Source organism: Eptatretus burgeri, chromosome 6 (genome assembly GCF_056783735.1).
Source record: "Eptatretus burgeri isolate ZD-2024b chromosome 6, Ebu_testis_v1, whole genome shotgun sequence".
Lineage (NCBI taxonomy): Eukaryota > Metazoa > Chordata > Myxini > Myxiniformes > Myxinidae > Eptatretus > Eptatretus burgeri.
This window is the reverse complement of record NC_140966.1, coordinates 9,891,825-9,908,935: the sequence shown is the minus strand read 5'-3', so window position 1 is coordinate 9,908,935 and position 17,111 is coordinate 9,891,825. Positions and strand designations below refer to the sequence as shown.

The window sequence follows — 17,111 nt, the reverse complement described above, 5'->3', positions numbered from 1 at the left end:
CTGGCCGCCACATTGGAATTCTCCACAGTGCCAAGCCTGCCATCCTCGATTTATAATGGTAAACATGATCTTCATCAGGAGTGGCAAGGAATGTGATTCGCCACTGTGGACTGGTGCTGCTGATTCCCATCTTTCCCGTCTTGAGGCTGGGGAATCAATTTAAGGCCCTCTGTGTCACGACCATCTTGTGACTGCAGGCTGTCTGTCTTAGGGTACGCTTGTCATAAGCAGAATGGTGGATTGCAGTTTCTTTTTACCAGCTCTGTTATGGACATGACCCTTCTGGCCTCTTCAAATATATGCCCAACCCCTGCTCCTCCAAGTGACATGCATTATGCAAGACACCCTTTCCTTGATACCCTCCCCAAGTCCAAACTTAATGGTCACCTCTATGCCTTCACTCATCTATTTTCTTGTCTGTAGAACTGTATTCCCCAGTCTGTCATCATAAGCTATTACCCCCAGGATTGCAAGTCGGCAGTCAACAGTCACCACATTGCCTCTCCCATTTCTACCTTTCAACAATACTACACCTGCTGAGAACCTGTTCACACCCTTCAGCTGAAATTCCTACTCTCATGCTGTGGTGCAACCGGATGTCTTTGTCCTACTGCTTCCTGTCTCATTTGGATCTGTTGACCTTTGCCACCTGTTATTCTGCTCTTCCATGAGGCTCGACTAAAATTATTGATAATAAAAAAATTAGCTCGACATATGTTGCTGTGTATCATTTGTTTACAAGGATAATGTCTGAAGTTCTGCAACATGCTTCCTAATCTGATTAGACAACTGTAATTGATAGGAAATTGCTGCATGAAAAGAAAAATCTTTCTTTTTCCCAACTCTCAACATCATGCAGTTGAAGGTGTTAAAATGAATGTCATTATTCATGAGTGTGCATGAGATAAAAAGTGGCAAACATTGTCTTATGGGGTGTATTTATTTGTGTGGTTTCACCCCAATTAATATCTTAAAGGTCCCATGACACTCAAAAGTACTGAAATTGCATCTATATATATATATATATATATATATATATATATATATATATATATATATATATATATATATATATATATATATATATATATATATATATAATGTCCTATAGGAGTTTTTCATCGTGATTTCTGATCTGACAATGTTTTTTTCAAAATACTCGTTCTGTAAAATTATAAAAAAAAAAACCTCTTAGGGAACGCCCCAAAAAATTCTGCCGAAATCTACTGAACGACGAGTAACCCACATGACGTCATCTCCAGAACAAAGGCTGCACGCAAATTACTCGGGTTGGTGGTCCACTTGATTGTATTAGCTTCCTGTGTGTTTCCACATTCGATTGGTCGACTGAAACGCTTTGTTCATTTCTACTTTTAAAAAATCAAACATTTGGTTTTGAATAATGGATGAAATGGACTTTGATTTGTCTGGTAGCGAGAGTGAGTACGAGAGAAATGAAGGATTTTGGTCTGAATCAGATGGAGAATTGTCGGATAACGTAGTTGCGGGAGGTGAAGTTCAGACAGCTGGAAATGGAATACGGCCTTACCAGTTCGAGCCCGAAGCAGGACAAGCAGAGGAAACTGGCGAAGAAATTCCCGGAGTTCATGATGATCGGGAGGACATCGAAGGAAGACTTGGCAATAAAACTGGTTAGACTAAATCCTATTCGTAATTTAATAATGCAAATTCAACTTGCATACTGCACGATATCAGAAATATTTTAGTGAAGTGATGTGACCAGCGCAGCGCAGCGGACATGTTGCTCCGCGGCGGATGAATCGCAAGCAAGGCCAGCCCATGTCATCGGCCGTATCTCTCCACGCATAAAACGAAGCAATCTCGCTGTCCGGATACGATGAAAAGTTGTGTGCAGAATACACCTTGCAACACAATTGTCCAGAGTAGTCCGATAAATCTGACGTTCTGTTGAATTTTTATTTATTTTATTCCTACTGTCGTCATGTAGCACCAGTAGAAAACAATGAAGAAAAGATAATAATAAAAGAAAGCTACAGCACGTCAGATTTATCGGACTAGTCGGACGGACGACGGATTTTCTCGGACTAGTCTCGACTCCAGAGTTGACAAGTAACTTATATTAGCATGCACACAATGTATAAGTCAATGTGTAAGAGTCCCGAGGCTATGAGGCCGTGTAATAGGACAGATAAATTTGTCTTTCATCGTTGGGCCAACTTATTTTTCCCTGTTCATTTATTACAGCATTCTCGCTAAATGTTAATGAATAGCAAGCCAATAGAAGCAGTACCTTCACTTTAGAATAAACCCATGTATGTCGAGTGCAGCCATACCTGGCTTGCATGTGGAATCGTACATATCCCAGCAGGCTGGTTTTAACAAACAATTCAATAAGCTGCAAAATGTGGGTGCAGGTTTTTCACATTGTTTGATTTTAAAATTATCTCCTTGCGCCTTGAAATGATGCAATATTAATCTTTAGTATTTTACTTGTATGTCCCTGTATGTGTCTTTTTTAATGGAAAGGTTCAACAGTCACATTTTATATTTTGTGGACATGGTATAGCCCATGATTGTGCATACATGTATTGGATTTGTTCACGACAAGGTAGTAAAGGGATAAATAATTGCCTCGTGATTGTTGTGCATACGCGGCTCAGAAGCAGAATTTCTTGTCTCTGTGTGTGAGGAAACTTGCACGAAACAATCACAGGAATTAAGACGATCAGTGAGATAGCAAACATGTGCACAATGCATTTGTACGTACTTTATATGGCGTGCGACGTCGAATCAATTGACTCTGAGCGAGTCGCGTTCTGGAGATGACGTCAACGGTTACGTGACCGGCGGTTCGCTGAACTCCACTTTTTTGAGGGGCGGGACATAGCAAGTTGTGAAAAGCACTACAAATGTTCGAAATATTGGTGTAATTATGCCATTGTTGATTTTAAAAAAGAAACATGGGTGATTTCTTCACTAGGAAGGTCAAGTTAATATATAAATAACCAGAAACTTTTGAGTGTCATGGGACCTTTAATGAAAATATTTTTCAGCATGACTACATTCCCCTATATCTGGGCTCAAAAACATAAAAGGTACATTACATTACATAGGGTCATTTTCCATGTCAATTGAACTTTAAGGCGTTCTATTATCCGAAATGGCAAATGGCAATCCAAACCATTGCGATGTTGAATTGTGACTGGTGAATTAACATGGGCTTGGTACCTGTAGGATGGCCGTCGAGAAAGGATCTCTCGCCGCTTTTTTGTGTCAGATACAGCCTCAACAGAGCCTTCCGAGTCCTCTGTGTCAGCAATGGCTGCCACCTTGGACAAACAAAGGCACACATGTTCAGTTAAAAATAGTCCTGTTCTGATGAATAAATTTTGTTGAGGAATGGTTACTTTATTTCTTTCAACCAATTAATCAATCACAACTTTCCGTGATAGACCAATCCAAATATTTTGAAACAAGAATGCAACTTTATTGAAGTAAATGTATTTGCGAGACCTTTGAAAGCATTTACTTTATTTATCGGCTTCTCGAGTGGTCACTCCACAAGTAATGACTGAGTTTGAATGGTTATAAAACATGCCACCTGATTGGTTAATTTTGACCATTGACAGTCAGCCATACTGGATGTTGAATATAGTCTTAATGGCAATGAACAACAAAAATGAGAAAAATCTAAATTAAAATAAGCAAATCTGCCCATGTAATAACAAAAAAACAGAGAACGCATCATTGCCATCAGTGTGGAAACGTTTTAATTTCTACAAATTATGGGATGGAACCACCACAAAGTCAAATATTGATATGCAAAAGGCTACCTATCGATACTACGTCACAAGTCATATGCCTACAAAGGTATGTACTTGCATATGACAGTTTCATTTATTGCACATTCAGAGCAACATCCAAAACTGAAATGATCTATCGTTGAGATTTTGTTTGCAAAAATAAAAATAAAAATGTATTGTCAATCATGACTTTACCAATTTCCAACACATTATAAAGGCAACTTCAATCAAAAAACACTCTCTTGAATCTCTTTACTCATACAATGAATGTCATTTGCCTTTCATCTAACAGACTACCTACATACAGTTATTTAGCCATACTAGCAGAAGCCCATGGTAAAAATACCGGGAAAGAGAATAAATAAATAATTAAATAAATAACAAGGAAGCCTTATATTCTTGAGCTGGTTGAAAGAACTAAAAAAAAATTAAAAACTCAAAAACCTGCAATTTTGTAATCTCTCGATCTGATGCTTTAGCGATGTATTTTTCATTCTTAGTTCTGAAAACATTTGAGAATAAAAGGTATGCCTTTTAAATGTTTACAACTTCACTCTGTTGTAGTTTTCAAGCATATCATTTTGTACACATTTGAATGGGTGGCCATTTTTTCCCGTACCATCCCGATGTATATGCCTGGTGTTGGCTTAATGGTGAGGGTGGTGGATTTGGGATCCTATGATTCTGAGTTCAAACCCCACTCAGCTTTGAATTAACACCAGGTGGGGTGAACTCTGCCTGTCATCCTTCCGAGGTCAGCAAAATGAGTGCCAGCTTGCTGGTATCCTGTGTCGGAATGGCGACCCGTTCAGAATTGTGGCCAATAGCCAAGGAGTCTGCTTAGGCAGCACCAACGCTCTGCACAGAGTCTGGTCCCAATGGATGGATGGATGGAACCCTATGTACGGAGTATGATCATACCCCACGATTATTATATAGATTTTGTGCATGTAATATGGACAGGCCCTGATGCATCACATTCTAAATCACTGAGTTTTCACCTGTACAGTCTGAATGGTTGGCGTTTGGATGACTGACGGCTGGGTCTGGATTACTGATTGGACCTCAATTGTCTGCCCTCCGGGGATCTGGACCACTGACACCCCAGGGGTTCCCGACACCTGAAAAATAAAATTTCATTGCAACAGAGAGATGTTCTACAGAATGCAATTTGAATGCTGATAAAGGTAAGAACTGGATATCATTGTTATGGAATAACATTACACTAGCAGGGACCCATGGAACATCCATGCAACGTAAAATATTACTTCAAGTCCTCACTCCCCTCCCCTCCAACAAAGTCTAAAACTCCCCCCCACCCCCTCCCAACTATATCGAGAACAGACTGTTGCCTCGATTACCGAGGCCTATCTTCAGAAGGCCCAGGCTAAAAAAAACCTTTTTAACTGTTGCTTTGATCATTTTACACTGAAGGGAAAACTTATTAGGAGGGCATAACGATTTTGATAGCTCCAAAGATGTCTTTGGCTTCGCATAGCATTAAGTCGCAACATGGCTGCCACACTTTATTTTTCAGGTTGAAATTGTGGGTGGATTCAGGAAAACTGTCAAACCAATGGGTGGAACATAATGTTACACACAGACAGATGGATGAAAGGACGGACAAACAAGCGCATTATTATATAGATACGAACTTGTGAAGATTTACATTTAGTGTTCGGCTAATAAAATTCAACATCAGCTAATGTCCATATCAAAATAACTAAACTCTTTGGCCAAACTTAAACTGCACTCGATAAAATTAGACTTTGAAGCTGCACAGATACACAGCTGTTATCATTCAAGCATAACACAATCTCTAAGCAACCTAAGGCGCTTCAAGAACTACAACATTTGTCCAGGAACAAAGGCCAAGCAGGAACAAACCTAGATGTTTCTACACTGGCATACACCAAGACTGCATACACACTCAATGACCTCGCACAAGTAGGGCTCACTGACTGCCCAAGTAGCGGAATAGTAATAGCCAAATTGAACAGTTTGGTGTGAAGTTAATGGTCAGCTTAATGGTCAGCAAAAACTTAATGGTCAGCTCTATCTGACACTCCTCTGATGGAAGAACAAAAAAGCATCTCCACAGTAGTGTTCAACGAGTAAATTGAAATGACAATGAAATGATCTGAATAAATACAATAAAATACAAGCACAGTTCCAGTCAATGAAAACGAAACTAATGACATTCAAGAAATAATAAAATTATTAGAGGTTATTCTCCCCAAAAAGTGAGCAAAATTTTTGTTATCTTTGCCTTGTGTGATCAACCAATATGGTGGTGTTCACCTGCAGATTATCACGCCTGAGGCTCACAAGCGTGTTACGTATCAGTGTGAAGGTCTTATGAATGCCTCCACGGATTTCCGAAATGGTTCCATGCACTGCCCTTCAGCTATTCTAACTTACGGTTACTGTTCCCCAAGGATCATTCAATAAAACCAAACCAGGCAGCGAACGCGCACAAGAGGCAATTGGCAGGAAGGTATCTCTTATGATTGTAATGAGGTTTATTATAAAAAGCACAGGGAAGAGGGTAGACAAGATGCTTTCATAAACAGCACGGCACGGACCAAGCGATTGACGGGCACAGATAGGAATGAGGGGGGCACGCAAACTTATGTATAAACCTTATATATAAACCAAATTATATATCTAATATATAATTTGAAGTTTTTGTTTGTTTGTTTGTTTGTTTGTCTGCACGCGCTAATCTCCTGAACGGCGAAAGATGGGAGGAAACCTCTGAAACAAAAAATGACGGGACAGGCCCCGGGAAGGTTATAGGCTAGGTGGCGAGGCCCCTCGGCCGGGGGTGGGGGGGGGTGTTTCCCCCTCACCAACCCCCTTAGGCTATGACTGCGTCGCGTCAGACCTATGTACAGAAGATTAAATTCATTCAAAAAGCACCTGGGAAACGCCGGGTGCATTCACCTAGTCTACTATAAATGGATGAGTTGTGTTTGTGTGTGTGTGTGTGTGTGTGTGTGTGTGTGTGTGTGTGTGTGTGTGTGTGTGTGTGTGTGTGTGTGTGTGTGTGTGTGTGTGTGTGTGTGTGTGTGTGTGTGTGTGTGTGTGTGTGTGTGTGTGTGTGTGTGTGTGTGTGTGTGTGTGTGTGTGTGTGTGTGGGGGAGGGGGGCGTGTTGTGTCTCTTTATTACACACATATTTAAACCTTTTGACCCTTTAGACTGCTGAGATCCCGACAGCCTTTGAAGACCCTTTAAGACCACCAAGACACTTAAGATCATGAAGACCCCCAAAATACCTCGAATTGTTATTACCTCTGTAAGCGAAGGTGAAAGAGGTTATGATTTCACCCCTTTCTGTCTGTTTGTCTGTGTAGAGGATATCTCAAAAAGTTGTGGACGGATTCAGATGAAACTTGGTGGACATGTTCGGTGTGTGACAAGGGCCAGCTGATTAGATTTTGGTGAAGATCTGGATCCAGATCCGACCACCAGAATTTTTTTAAGTGATTCTTCACCATTGAGAGATTGGGCTAAAAAAAAAAAAAATCCGTCATCCTGAGCGAGTGGATCGTATCGTCATCCTGAGCGAGTGGTTCGTGCTCCGTCATCCTGAGCGAGTGGTTCGTGCTCCGTCATCCTGAGCGAGTGGTTCGTGCTCCGTCATCCTGAGCGAGTGGTTTGTGCTCCGTCATCCTGAGCGAGTGGTTCGTGCTCCGTCATCCTGAGCGAGTGGTTCGTGCTCCGTCATCCTGAGCGAGTGGTTCGTGCTCCGTCATCCTGAGCGAGTGGTTCGTGCTCCGTCATCCTGAGCGAGTGGTTCGTGCTCAGTCATCCTGAGCGAGTGGTTCGTGCTCCGTCATCCTGAGCGAGTGGTTCGTGCTCCGTCATCCTGAGCGAGTGGTTCGTGCTCCGTCATCCTGAGCGAGTGGTTCGTGCTCCGTCATCCTGAGCGAGTGGTTCGTGCTCCGTCATCCTGAGCGAGTGGTTCGTGCTCCATCATCCTGAGCGAGTGGTTCGTGCTCAGTCATCCTGAGCGAGTGGTTCGTGCTCAGTCATCCTGAGCGAGTGGTTCGTGCTCCGTCATCCTGAGCGAGTGGTTCGTGCTCCGTCATCCTGAGCGAGTGGTTCGTGCTCCGTCATCCTGAGCGAGTGGTTCGTGCTCCGTCATCCTGAGCGAGTGGTTCGTGCTCCGTCATCCTGAGCGAGTGGTTCGTGCTCCGTCATCCTGAGCGAGTGGTTCGTGCTCCGTCATCCTGAGCGAGTGGTTCGTGCTCCATCATCCTGAGCGAATGGTTCGCGCTCCGTCATCCTGAGCGAGTTGTGAAACAACACCTGATTTCCGAGCCGTTTGCCGCATTGATGTGGTTTTTAAATTACCAAACAAAATTCTGTTTTTCCACCCGCCACACGCAGCTGTATATAAAGAATAATGTTTGTGAACATATCCCTGAAACATCTACATAAATGTAACGTTGTTTTTCAGTGAAAGCATACAGCATGTACTGTCGTCGGTAATCACACTGATTCCAACTTGCTAATTCCCGAAAAATTGCCGATGTCGGCCAAGCACCAGTGTGTGTGTGTGTGTGTGTGTGTGTGTGTGTGTGTGTGTGTGTGTGTGTGTGTGTGTGTGTGTGTGTGTGTGTGTGTGTGTGTGTGTGTTGTGCGAGGTGTGTGAGTGTGTCTTGTTCATAAAGCATAACATATACTCTCTGCTCATTCCCCGACCCCCACCCCGATCTCGCTTTGTCCCAAATTTGCTCTATCCCCTCCCATTACTGTGCAGCACCCTTTTCCCACACCTACCTTTCTCACTCTCCATCTCCAGACGCGTTCGGGTGGTGTGTATCTCCAGGCATGCCCGGGCGGTGTGCGTCTCCCGACACGTCCGGGCGGTGTGCGTCCGGGATGTGTGTCTCCAGATGTGTCTGGGCAGTGTTTGTCATATGACCAGTAGAATATGGATTGCAGACATTATTTATTTATATGTATACACACACACACACACACACACACACACACACACACACACACACACACACACACACACACACACACACACACACACACACACACACACACACACAGTGTCCTAAAAGTCTCCATACAAATGGAAAATTAACACTCAGCAAAATGCCTCCCGAAATTCTTCATACATAGCTTATATCTTTTTTTTTTCAGATTCCCCTCAAGAATGCCTTTGTCAAAAGAAAAACGTATTGAAATCATTCTCATGGCTGGTCCGGGAAGCTGTCACAAGGTTGCAATCGACTTTAACAGGAAACATGGCAAGCACATCACACACGACACTGTTGCCAAAGTTATTGAGAAGTTCAGAAAGACTGGTAGTGTTGCAGACCAACCGAGAAGTGGACGTCCACGAACATCCACTGATGAAGGCACAACCAACGTGGTGCTGGCAGCGTTTGCAAGGAGTCCCCAAAAAGCATACGACAATTGTCTGCAGAAAGCGGTGTCAGCAGATCAAGTGTCCAGTGCATCGTGAAAAAAGAAACATGGCATCCATACAAAATGCAAATGTTTCACCATCTTAGTGAAGATGATCCAGATAGGAGGTTGGAATTTTGTGAATGGGCTCTAAACAAATTGGACGGTGATGCAAACTTCACAGCTGGGATCCTCTTTACTGATTAAGCCAATTTTTATATCAATGGAGAAGTCAATCGCCAAAATTACATGACTGGAGCAATACCAACCCAAACTGGATGAGTCCTTAAAAAAAAAAATCAAGGTTCCAGAAAAGTGATGGTATGATGCGGGATATGGGGCATCAAAATTGTTGGACCTGTTTTCATTGACATAAATCTTAATGGCGAAATTTATCTAAACATGCTGCAAGACAACATCATGCCGTTCCTCTTAAACGAGGCTGGAGAATTCCCACGTTATTTCCAGCAGGACGGTGCACCACCTCATTATGGTATCTGCGTACGCCGATGATTGGATCAACAGTTTCTGCGTTCTTGGATTGGTCGCCATGGCCCCGTGGAGTGGCCTGCGAGATCCCCAGATCTCAACCCACTCGACTTTTACTTGTGGGGGGCAATTGAAGGCCATGGTGTGCAAGGAAAAGATTCAGAACATGGATCATTTAAAGGAACACATTCGAAGTGGAATTACTTGCATAACGCCAGATGTGTTGACACAAGCTCACCATGAATGGGAGAGACGACTTCGTGTGTGTTGACAAAAAAATGGCAATCATGTCGAGAACGTTTTGTAAATAAAGTTACATTTTGATAAAAGTGTTAATTTTCCCAATGTATGGAGACTTTTGGGACACCCTGTATATATGTATATTGTTGCGAGCCGGCAGGGTCGGGTGAGAAGAACACAAGGTGGCAGAAGCTACATCGATTCCCACCAGACTCCCCGGAATTATAGGCCGTCGTTCACGGATAATTCCGTGACACGGCAGGTCGCTTAACCGACCGTGGACGCCAATAACTCAACCGCGTGACCTAGGGTCCTCCCACCTATGGGTTAATCGGGTTACCTAATTAACCACGCGATTTAACCATCGGGGAACCACGCCCTCGGTACGCCTTGTCCGAACCGGATCACTCGACCGGATCGGATGCAGCCGAACGGCACTGCCAAGGACGTACCAGCTAAAAGGAACAGACCGTTGGGAATAAAGATCCGGCTAAACCTGGATTCGAACCATGCTGGACCAATGAGAGAAAAGACAAAGGCGAGCTGGGAACATTCCTAATGACAATCTATATATTAATACTGAAGGACCAATTTTGTGCTCCTCCTAGCGGTCGCGTCACGTTTTTCTCGGTACTGTGACTTGGACTGAAAGAAATTTCGTACCTGTAAGAGTGCATCGCACATAGTGGCAAGAGTCAAACTTCAACTCTGAAGCAGAATAAACACTTTTCGTTTTACATTCGTTTACATGGCGACGTGTGACGTCACCGCTGAGAGGCGTAAGGACGTCATGATATCATCGGTCATTCGCTGACGTCATTATGTCTGTCATTGACAGACCGTCACTGCTGAGAGGTGCAATTCCACTCCTCGAAAATAGCGTCTGCAATGTAAAACCCTCTTCTGCACATGCTGACTACCTCAGAATGTGAATTTGACACAAAAAAATGTAATCTATATATTAAAACTGAAGGACCAATTTTGTGCTCCTCCTAGCGGTCGCGTCACGTTTTTCTCGGTACTGTGACCTGAGAAGTTTTGACACGGTGTTTGTACGTCAAAGTAGACACGTGCACAAATCAGGGGACTTCTTTACAAGGAAGTCGTGTACAAGGAAGAAAATGTCGTGTACAAGGACGTTTTGTAGGCCTCATTAGGTAAGGCCATGGAGTACATCGACTGGGATCCGGCTCTTACAAGAGCCGCCACTGGTTGTCATATTGGGCTCATGGAACGGAATCCGTCTGTGACGGGGTTTTGGCAAGTTATTTATTAACAGCAAGCGAGGAAAAGCATGTGGCACAACAAATATTTATTGGGTATGTAACGCAGGGAAAGAGGAGAGAGGTGTGGTGTGACAATCATACAAGCAACTTACTAAAGCAGACACAGTGCAGACTTGACGTGAGATTAATAAGAGTAACAATAATAAGGATCTTCAACAGGCTTACTTAACAGACAGGCGCCAGCACACTCTCTCTCACACACACACACACACACACACACACACACACACACACACACACACACACACACACACACACACACACACACACACACACACACACACACACACACACACACACACACACACACACACACACACACACACACACACACACACAAAAAAACCCCAATGAAAAGGGACTTTTGCAGCCAGGGAGGGAGGGGGTTGAGGTTATAGTTTTCGGTACGTGGGCGTTTCGGGGGAGGAATGCTCCATGGTGCGGTACCCGACAATAGTCGCGTTGTTCTGGCCACAGCCGCAAGTGTGGAAATCGTGCTCTGAAGGAGGAGCTTGAGTGGAGAATGGCGGAGTCCAGGGGGCGAGGGTGGAGCAGTCGGCTGGACCGGGCAGGAGGCGGTTCGTCGAGGTGAGACGTGGGTTGAGTCCAGGAGGAACACTCCGCGTGAAGAACACCCACACAACACTTTTCCACACCACACTTTCACGGCGGACTTCTCCATGTTTTATAGAGCCTGGAGCTTGGGGGAGGGGCCATGCCGAACCCGACGTCATCGCCTGAGTCGGCTTTCTGACTGGCCCCGACCCCTAAACGTGGTCCGCCAGCCTGGGCTGGGTTTCAGGCAGACGCCGGCCCAGCCCGCCCACCTGGGTGCTAAAGCGTACGTGACTCGCCGCACATGTCTGGTTTCGGGTAGACGGTGGAAGCTCAAAGCACTAGTCCAGCCCAAAGCGCACGTCGCGGATTTTGCCTCAGAAAAGAAAAAGAGTGGGGATTAAATAAAAAGGGAAAAATGATTTAATAACCTAACTATTAGCCTATTGCAACGCACTCTCTTGTCTTCCCACTAAACAAAAGGAAGGGGGTATATCTACATGTATATTCATGGCACAACTGTCTCGGGACACCTATCTGTTGTATGTATGCGGTTCCGAGAACCGCAACAATATGTATGTGTATATGTATATATATATATATATATATATATATATATATATATATATATATATATATATATATATATATATATATATATTTCTGTATGTATGTCTGACTGCATATATATATGTATATATATATATATATATATTTCTGTATGTATGTCTGACTGTATATATATGTATATATATATATATATATATATATATATATATATATATATATATATATATATATATATATATATATATATATATATATGTTTATATTTGTGTATGTATGTATGTATATATTGTTACGGCTGTGGAAATTCGCAAACCATCATCCAGGTCCCATAGGTGAGGTATCTCTGAAGTACATGTGTAGTTAGCCCCAAACCCGTTGTTTAGAGGGATTTATTGTGATTCATTCGGGCTGCGACGCTTTGAGATAGGCGTTTTTCTGTTCTATTATTATTTTGAACCAACCACCTCTCAACCACCATCACACAACAACCACCAACCACAACGCCGCTTCACAACAACCACAACCACACCTGCCTCTCCACAACCATGCCATCCTCACCACTCCGCCAAAAAAATATATATATATTTTTTCTGTATGTATGTATGCATGCAAATATATTGTTGTTACAGCTGTGGAAATTTGCAATACACCAGAAAGGTCCTCAGGTGAGATATATCGATAAGTTCATGTGTAGTTAGTCCACACCCGTTGTTTATAGCGAATATGTGTGATTCATCTGGGCTGCGACGCTTTGAGTTAGCCATTTTTCTTTCTCTATCGTTATTTTGGACCATTAAGCCACCAACAACTCAAACACCACCACCTTTGCCTCTTTACCTCCACAACTCCACCCCGCAAACATCACTTCACTGCCATTCCCAAACGACGCCCGCCAACAACCAAACTACCACAGCAAACCCCCCACCACCTTCGCCTTTCCCCTTCCACAACCATCAACCACACCACCAGTCAACACCGAACGTCGTGCTGTCCAGGGCCCGTCCGGTAATTGATGCCGAACGCGTCGTGCATTCTTACTGTATAACTGTAAATACGTGCTTGTCTGAGTGTGAATTAAAAGTGCTTGTCAAACTGTTTCCCGTTTCGTTGCGTCCTTTCTTCTGATTGACATTTCCATCTTGCATCACGTAAGGGATTGGTAGTGGGTGTGGACACCCAATAAATAATCTGAACCGTCGAGGTCAACGATAACTCTGCTCGGTTATCCCTGCAGCACGGAACAAGCTGCTTAAGCGGTTCGTGTCCGGAGTCGACCTGCGGCGTGGTACAACTCCTCGGTACGCTGCCCACGCGGGTACTTAGGTATTTCGACATTCGGCGATTCACCCTATTTCGCACGGGTAGAATGCGAACTGGGTTGTGGTGAGGTTAACCCCCCCCCCCCCCCGTGGCTAGCTCCTTGGCGGTAGTTCCAAGAGGGTCACGACTGAATTGTCCGTTCCGGTGGGCAACGCGGCCGCCATTAGAGGTACGTGGCCGATCGCACGCCAGGCGGGCGAAATTCGTAACAAAAAATATATATATATAAGAGAAAAAAAAATATCTGTCTGTCTGTCTGTCTGTCTGTCTCTCTCTCCCCTCCCCCACCTCCCTTTTAGTATTACCGTCAACAAAGCAACTGGTGGTATTTGCTCGTATTTAATAATGCAGTCAATGGTCATGGGGAAGGAAACACAAGGAAGCAGACAATAACAATAAATGGCGATAATAAACCCCTTGCGCACGACAGAACATACACGGCCACAAAACAATGAACGATCGGGATCCGTAATTACTTATCCTTATCTGGGCTCACAGACACACCAAAGGAGATCGACCAGATAGTGTCATGCAGGACTAAAATACTGCAAGCTGTGTTGGACAGAACACAGCAGGGACAGGTGTGGGGTGGCAAAGTGACAGTCACATCCTTTGCATGGCAACCCGCTCCAGGCAGGAGCCCGGCATGAGGAAAAAGCGGGGAGGCGTGGCTGGCTGGGTGAGGGCATGGTATTGCGCAGCAGCTCACGCAGATCTCCTGCAGCCTCTCCACTGTCAGTCCCAGGCATCTGTTGATTTACCCCCAACTGTATGTGCATTTATTGTCTCTGGCCACCACCTCAAGAAGTGACATCCCACACCCCTCCCCTCTCACTCACCGTTGGCCTGAAGGTCCGTTTGATGGGTAGAGGACCGCCCATCTCCAACTTGTCAGCCGGGTGGTCCCCCCTGCCCCTCCCTTGACTGGCCGAGGCATCGCTTTCCCACCTAAACTACTGGCTGACGGCCCACCCAAACACTAAAAAGAGACATGAAGGACAGATTTCAAAGGGTAGAACATAAAATAAAAAGCTCACAAGGATGGTGGTTTTTAGACACAGACACTGGGGAGGGTGGACATCATCTGTCTCAACATACAAGTGACATTTCTAATATCACGATTAAGTACCTCACGCTTACTGAAAACACATTAATGAAGGAAATAACAACTATACTAAGCAATGTTACCCCTTAGGAGTCATTTCCCCAACATTATTATTATAACTGACACCTACAAATGAAAGAGAACCAATATTGAACAAACTGAATTGTAAATGTAAAGATCGTCAGCTTTAGTTTGGCACTAAGCAAGCTTAATCGCATGCTCGTCCCCCAAAAAAACATAAGGTGAAATGTTGATTAATATGAAAAATTGGAGAGTCCATGTTAGAACAAGCAGAGACAGGATGGCAAGCTTTAAAATGATAAAATGAAAGTATCAAGCGAGTCAACCGCTACTCCCTGACTGCATCCAGCGTGGATCCAACTCCCTCCTCCCCCTCCCTAACCCCCCCCCCCCGTGTACTCATACTTATGCCCCCATACTCCCCCCTCTAATGACACTGCCCGCATACTTATGCAAGAACGGAAAAAAATAAAATACGGGGGAAGCAGAACCTTACCATTGAAGGGAAAGTGATGGCTTGAAAAACTGCCATTTTTAAAGATGTAATAAATAGATGTCCCCAAGCATCTCCCAAAAATGTCATATCGACAGCAATTATTCCGATTTATAGTTCTCAAGAGAATAGAGTTTCAGGTTTGAGCTCCCCTGTATGGCTAAAGGGAAAATGGGGTAATTTAGCAAGAAAAGACACTCTCTGAAATGATTCTTGGAAACCAAATGACACTCAAACAAAAATGAATCATTTCATCAATTAAGACTTGTACCAAAAAAAGCAACTTTGTTATTCACAGTTGCACTGTAGGATCAGGATACTTTTTCTTTTAAAAACACTGAAGATCTTCACAGTGACAAAGCCTCACCACCCAAAGTGGATAAGTTTATACTTTTGAGCCATTTGTCTACATATTTTAACATGAACAATGAATAGCTTGATATATCTGGTGACCCTCAGGCTGCTCTCGCAATGGTTTCAAATTTGGCTTGCTGAGGTGCAGGAGCCAGCGATCCCCATGTTGTCGTTTTTACCCCCAGATCTGTTTATTGTTGTTTTACTTGAAAATCAGTTGCTTTCAGGAACATTTGTGGTATGTCTTCAAAAACCAAATTCCATTTCTTGTAGTGTGAAAAACAGATGCCAACTTTAATTATTATACTCTTGAAAACCAGGCAAAGCCTTTCATACATCCAAGGTGCACACCTGTGTAGCATGAAGGTGCAGTTGGCCAGGTTGTGTGTTAGTAACTGCCGGGGTGTTGACAGTGACAGTTGCCGTGCCATTCTCACGGCTTTCCGTCTCGTTTGACATTCTCTGCTCCTACTGAGGGCCTTGGAGTAAACAAAGAAATAAGATAGGAAACTGAGCAATGTGATGTGCATCATAATGAACCAAGTCTACTAAACTTGCAGAACAGCAACACGAAAGTACATAATCTTAGTCGTGGTGAAGACAAAAATAATCAGCCACTAACTGAGGCTCACGAGTCCACTTCCGGTTTCACCAGAGGGGGCTATAGGTTTGCTCTTCATCTGTCCGTCCATCCGTCGTCTGTCTGTCCCACCTGTGGTTTTTTTTTTTAGACTTTTTTCCCATACCCTTTAACATATTCAACTGAAACTTGGTACATGGCTTCATTATGATAATATAGAGAACAAGTTCGAGCTTCAGGGCGTTTCATCAATTTTCCACAGAGTTATGCCCTTTTTGGACTTAGAATACATCACATATTATACACGAGTCAGTGTTCAGCTGCCCTGATCACCCCACTACTTTACACCCATTGGCTGGAGAGCTGAACCTGACATCACCCCAATAAAATCATGTTCCGCCATTCCATGAAACAGTACAAATCAGCAGGCGTCAGGCCTAAGGCCTGAGTGTCAATAGCCCCATGTAATTGGAATGATCCCAGAAAGATAACCATGATGTACAGTATACACAAGCCGTACACATGGTTTTGCTCCATGTATGTAACATGATAAGTTACAGCACAAGTTCGAGTTTTAGGGTGTTTCATCAATTATTCAGTCATGTCCTTTTTGGACTTTGAAAAGATCACATGAGTAGGGGACATGTATTGCAAAGCAATTCTCGCTGTTGTTCTGTTTTGTTTTTTTGTGTAGTCAAGGCTCATGGAAGGGCGAGAACAATGAACAGATCAGGACGCAACAGAACAAAAGGAACGGTAGAGAGAGGGGGAGGACCCCAACGGAGTTGAGGGACAAAATAGAGGGAGACTTCGATAAATAATGGGTGTCGAAAGTAATGAGGATTAGGGGGAGGGACATATGGGGTGGACAAGGTGGATACA

The 17,111-nt window shown here is 43.8% G+C and overlaps 1 protein-coding gene across 6 annotated transcripts in view; it reads right to left on the bottom strand.

Annotated features, from left to right (window-relative positions):
* LOC147024228 (cyclic AMP-responsive element-binding protein 1-like) overlaps positions 1–17,111 on the bottom strand; it is a 64,027-nt gene that overhangs the window by 32,932 nt on the left and 13,984 nt on the right. For 4 of the 6 annotated variants that reach the window (XM_085883929.1, XM_085883928.1, XM_085883927.1 and 1 more), the window contains exons 2-4: positions 16,001–16,128; positions 4,787–4,906; positions 3,211–3,311 (exon numbers count right to left, since the gene is read on the bottom strand). In XM_085883929.1, the coding sequence (XP_085740055.1) occupies positions 3,211–3,311; positions 4,787–4,906; positions 16,001–16,108 (329 nt within the window). In that variant the 5' untranslated portion in view covers positions 16,109–16,128. Of the gene's footprint in view, positions 1–3,210; positions 3,312–4,786; positions 4,907–14,515; positions 14,656–16,000; positions 16,129–17,111 lie in introns of those variants that run through there. The other 2 variants (XM_085883930.1, XM_085883932.1) reach the window with 2 other exon arrangements.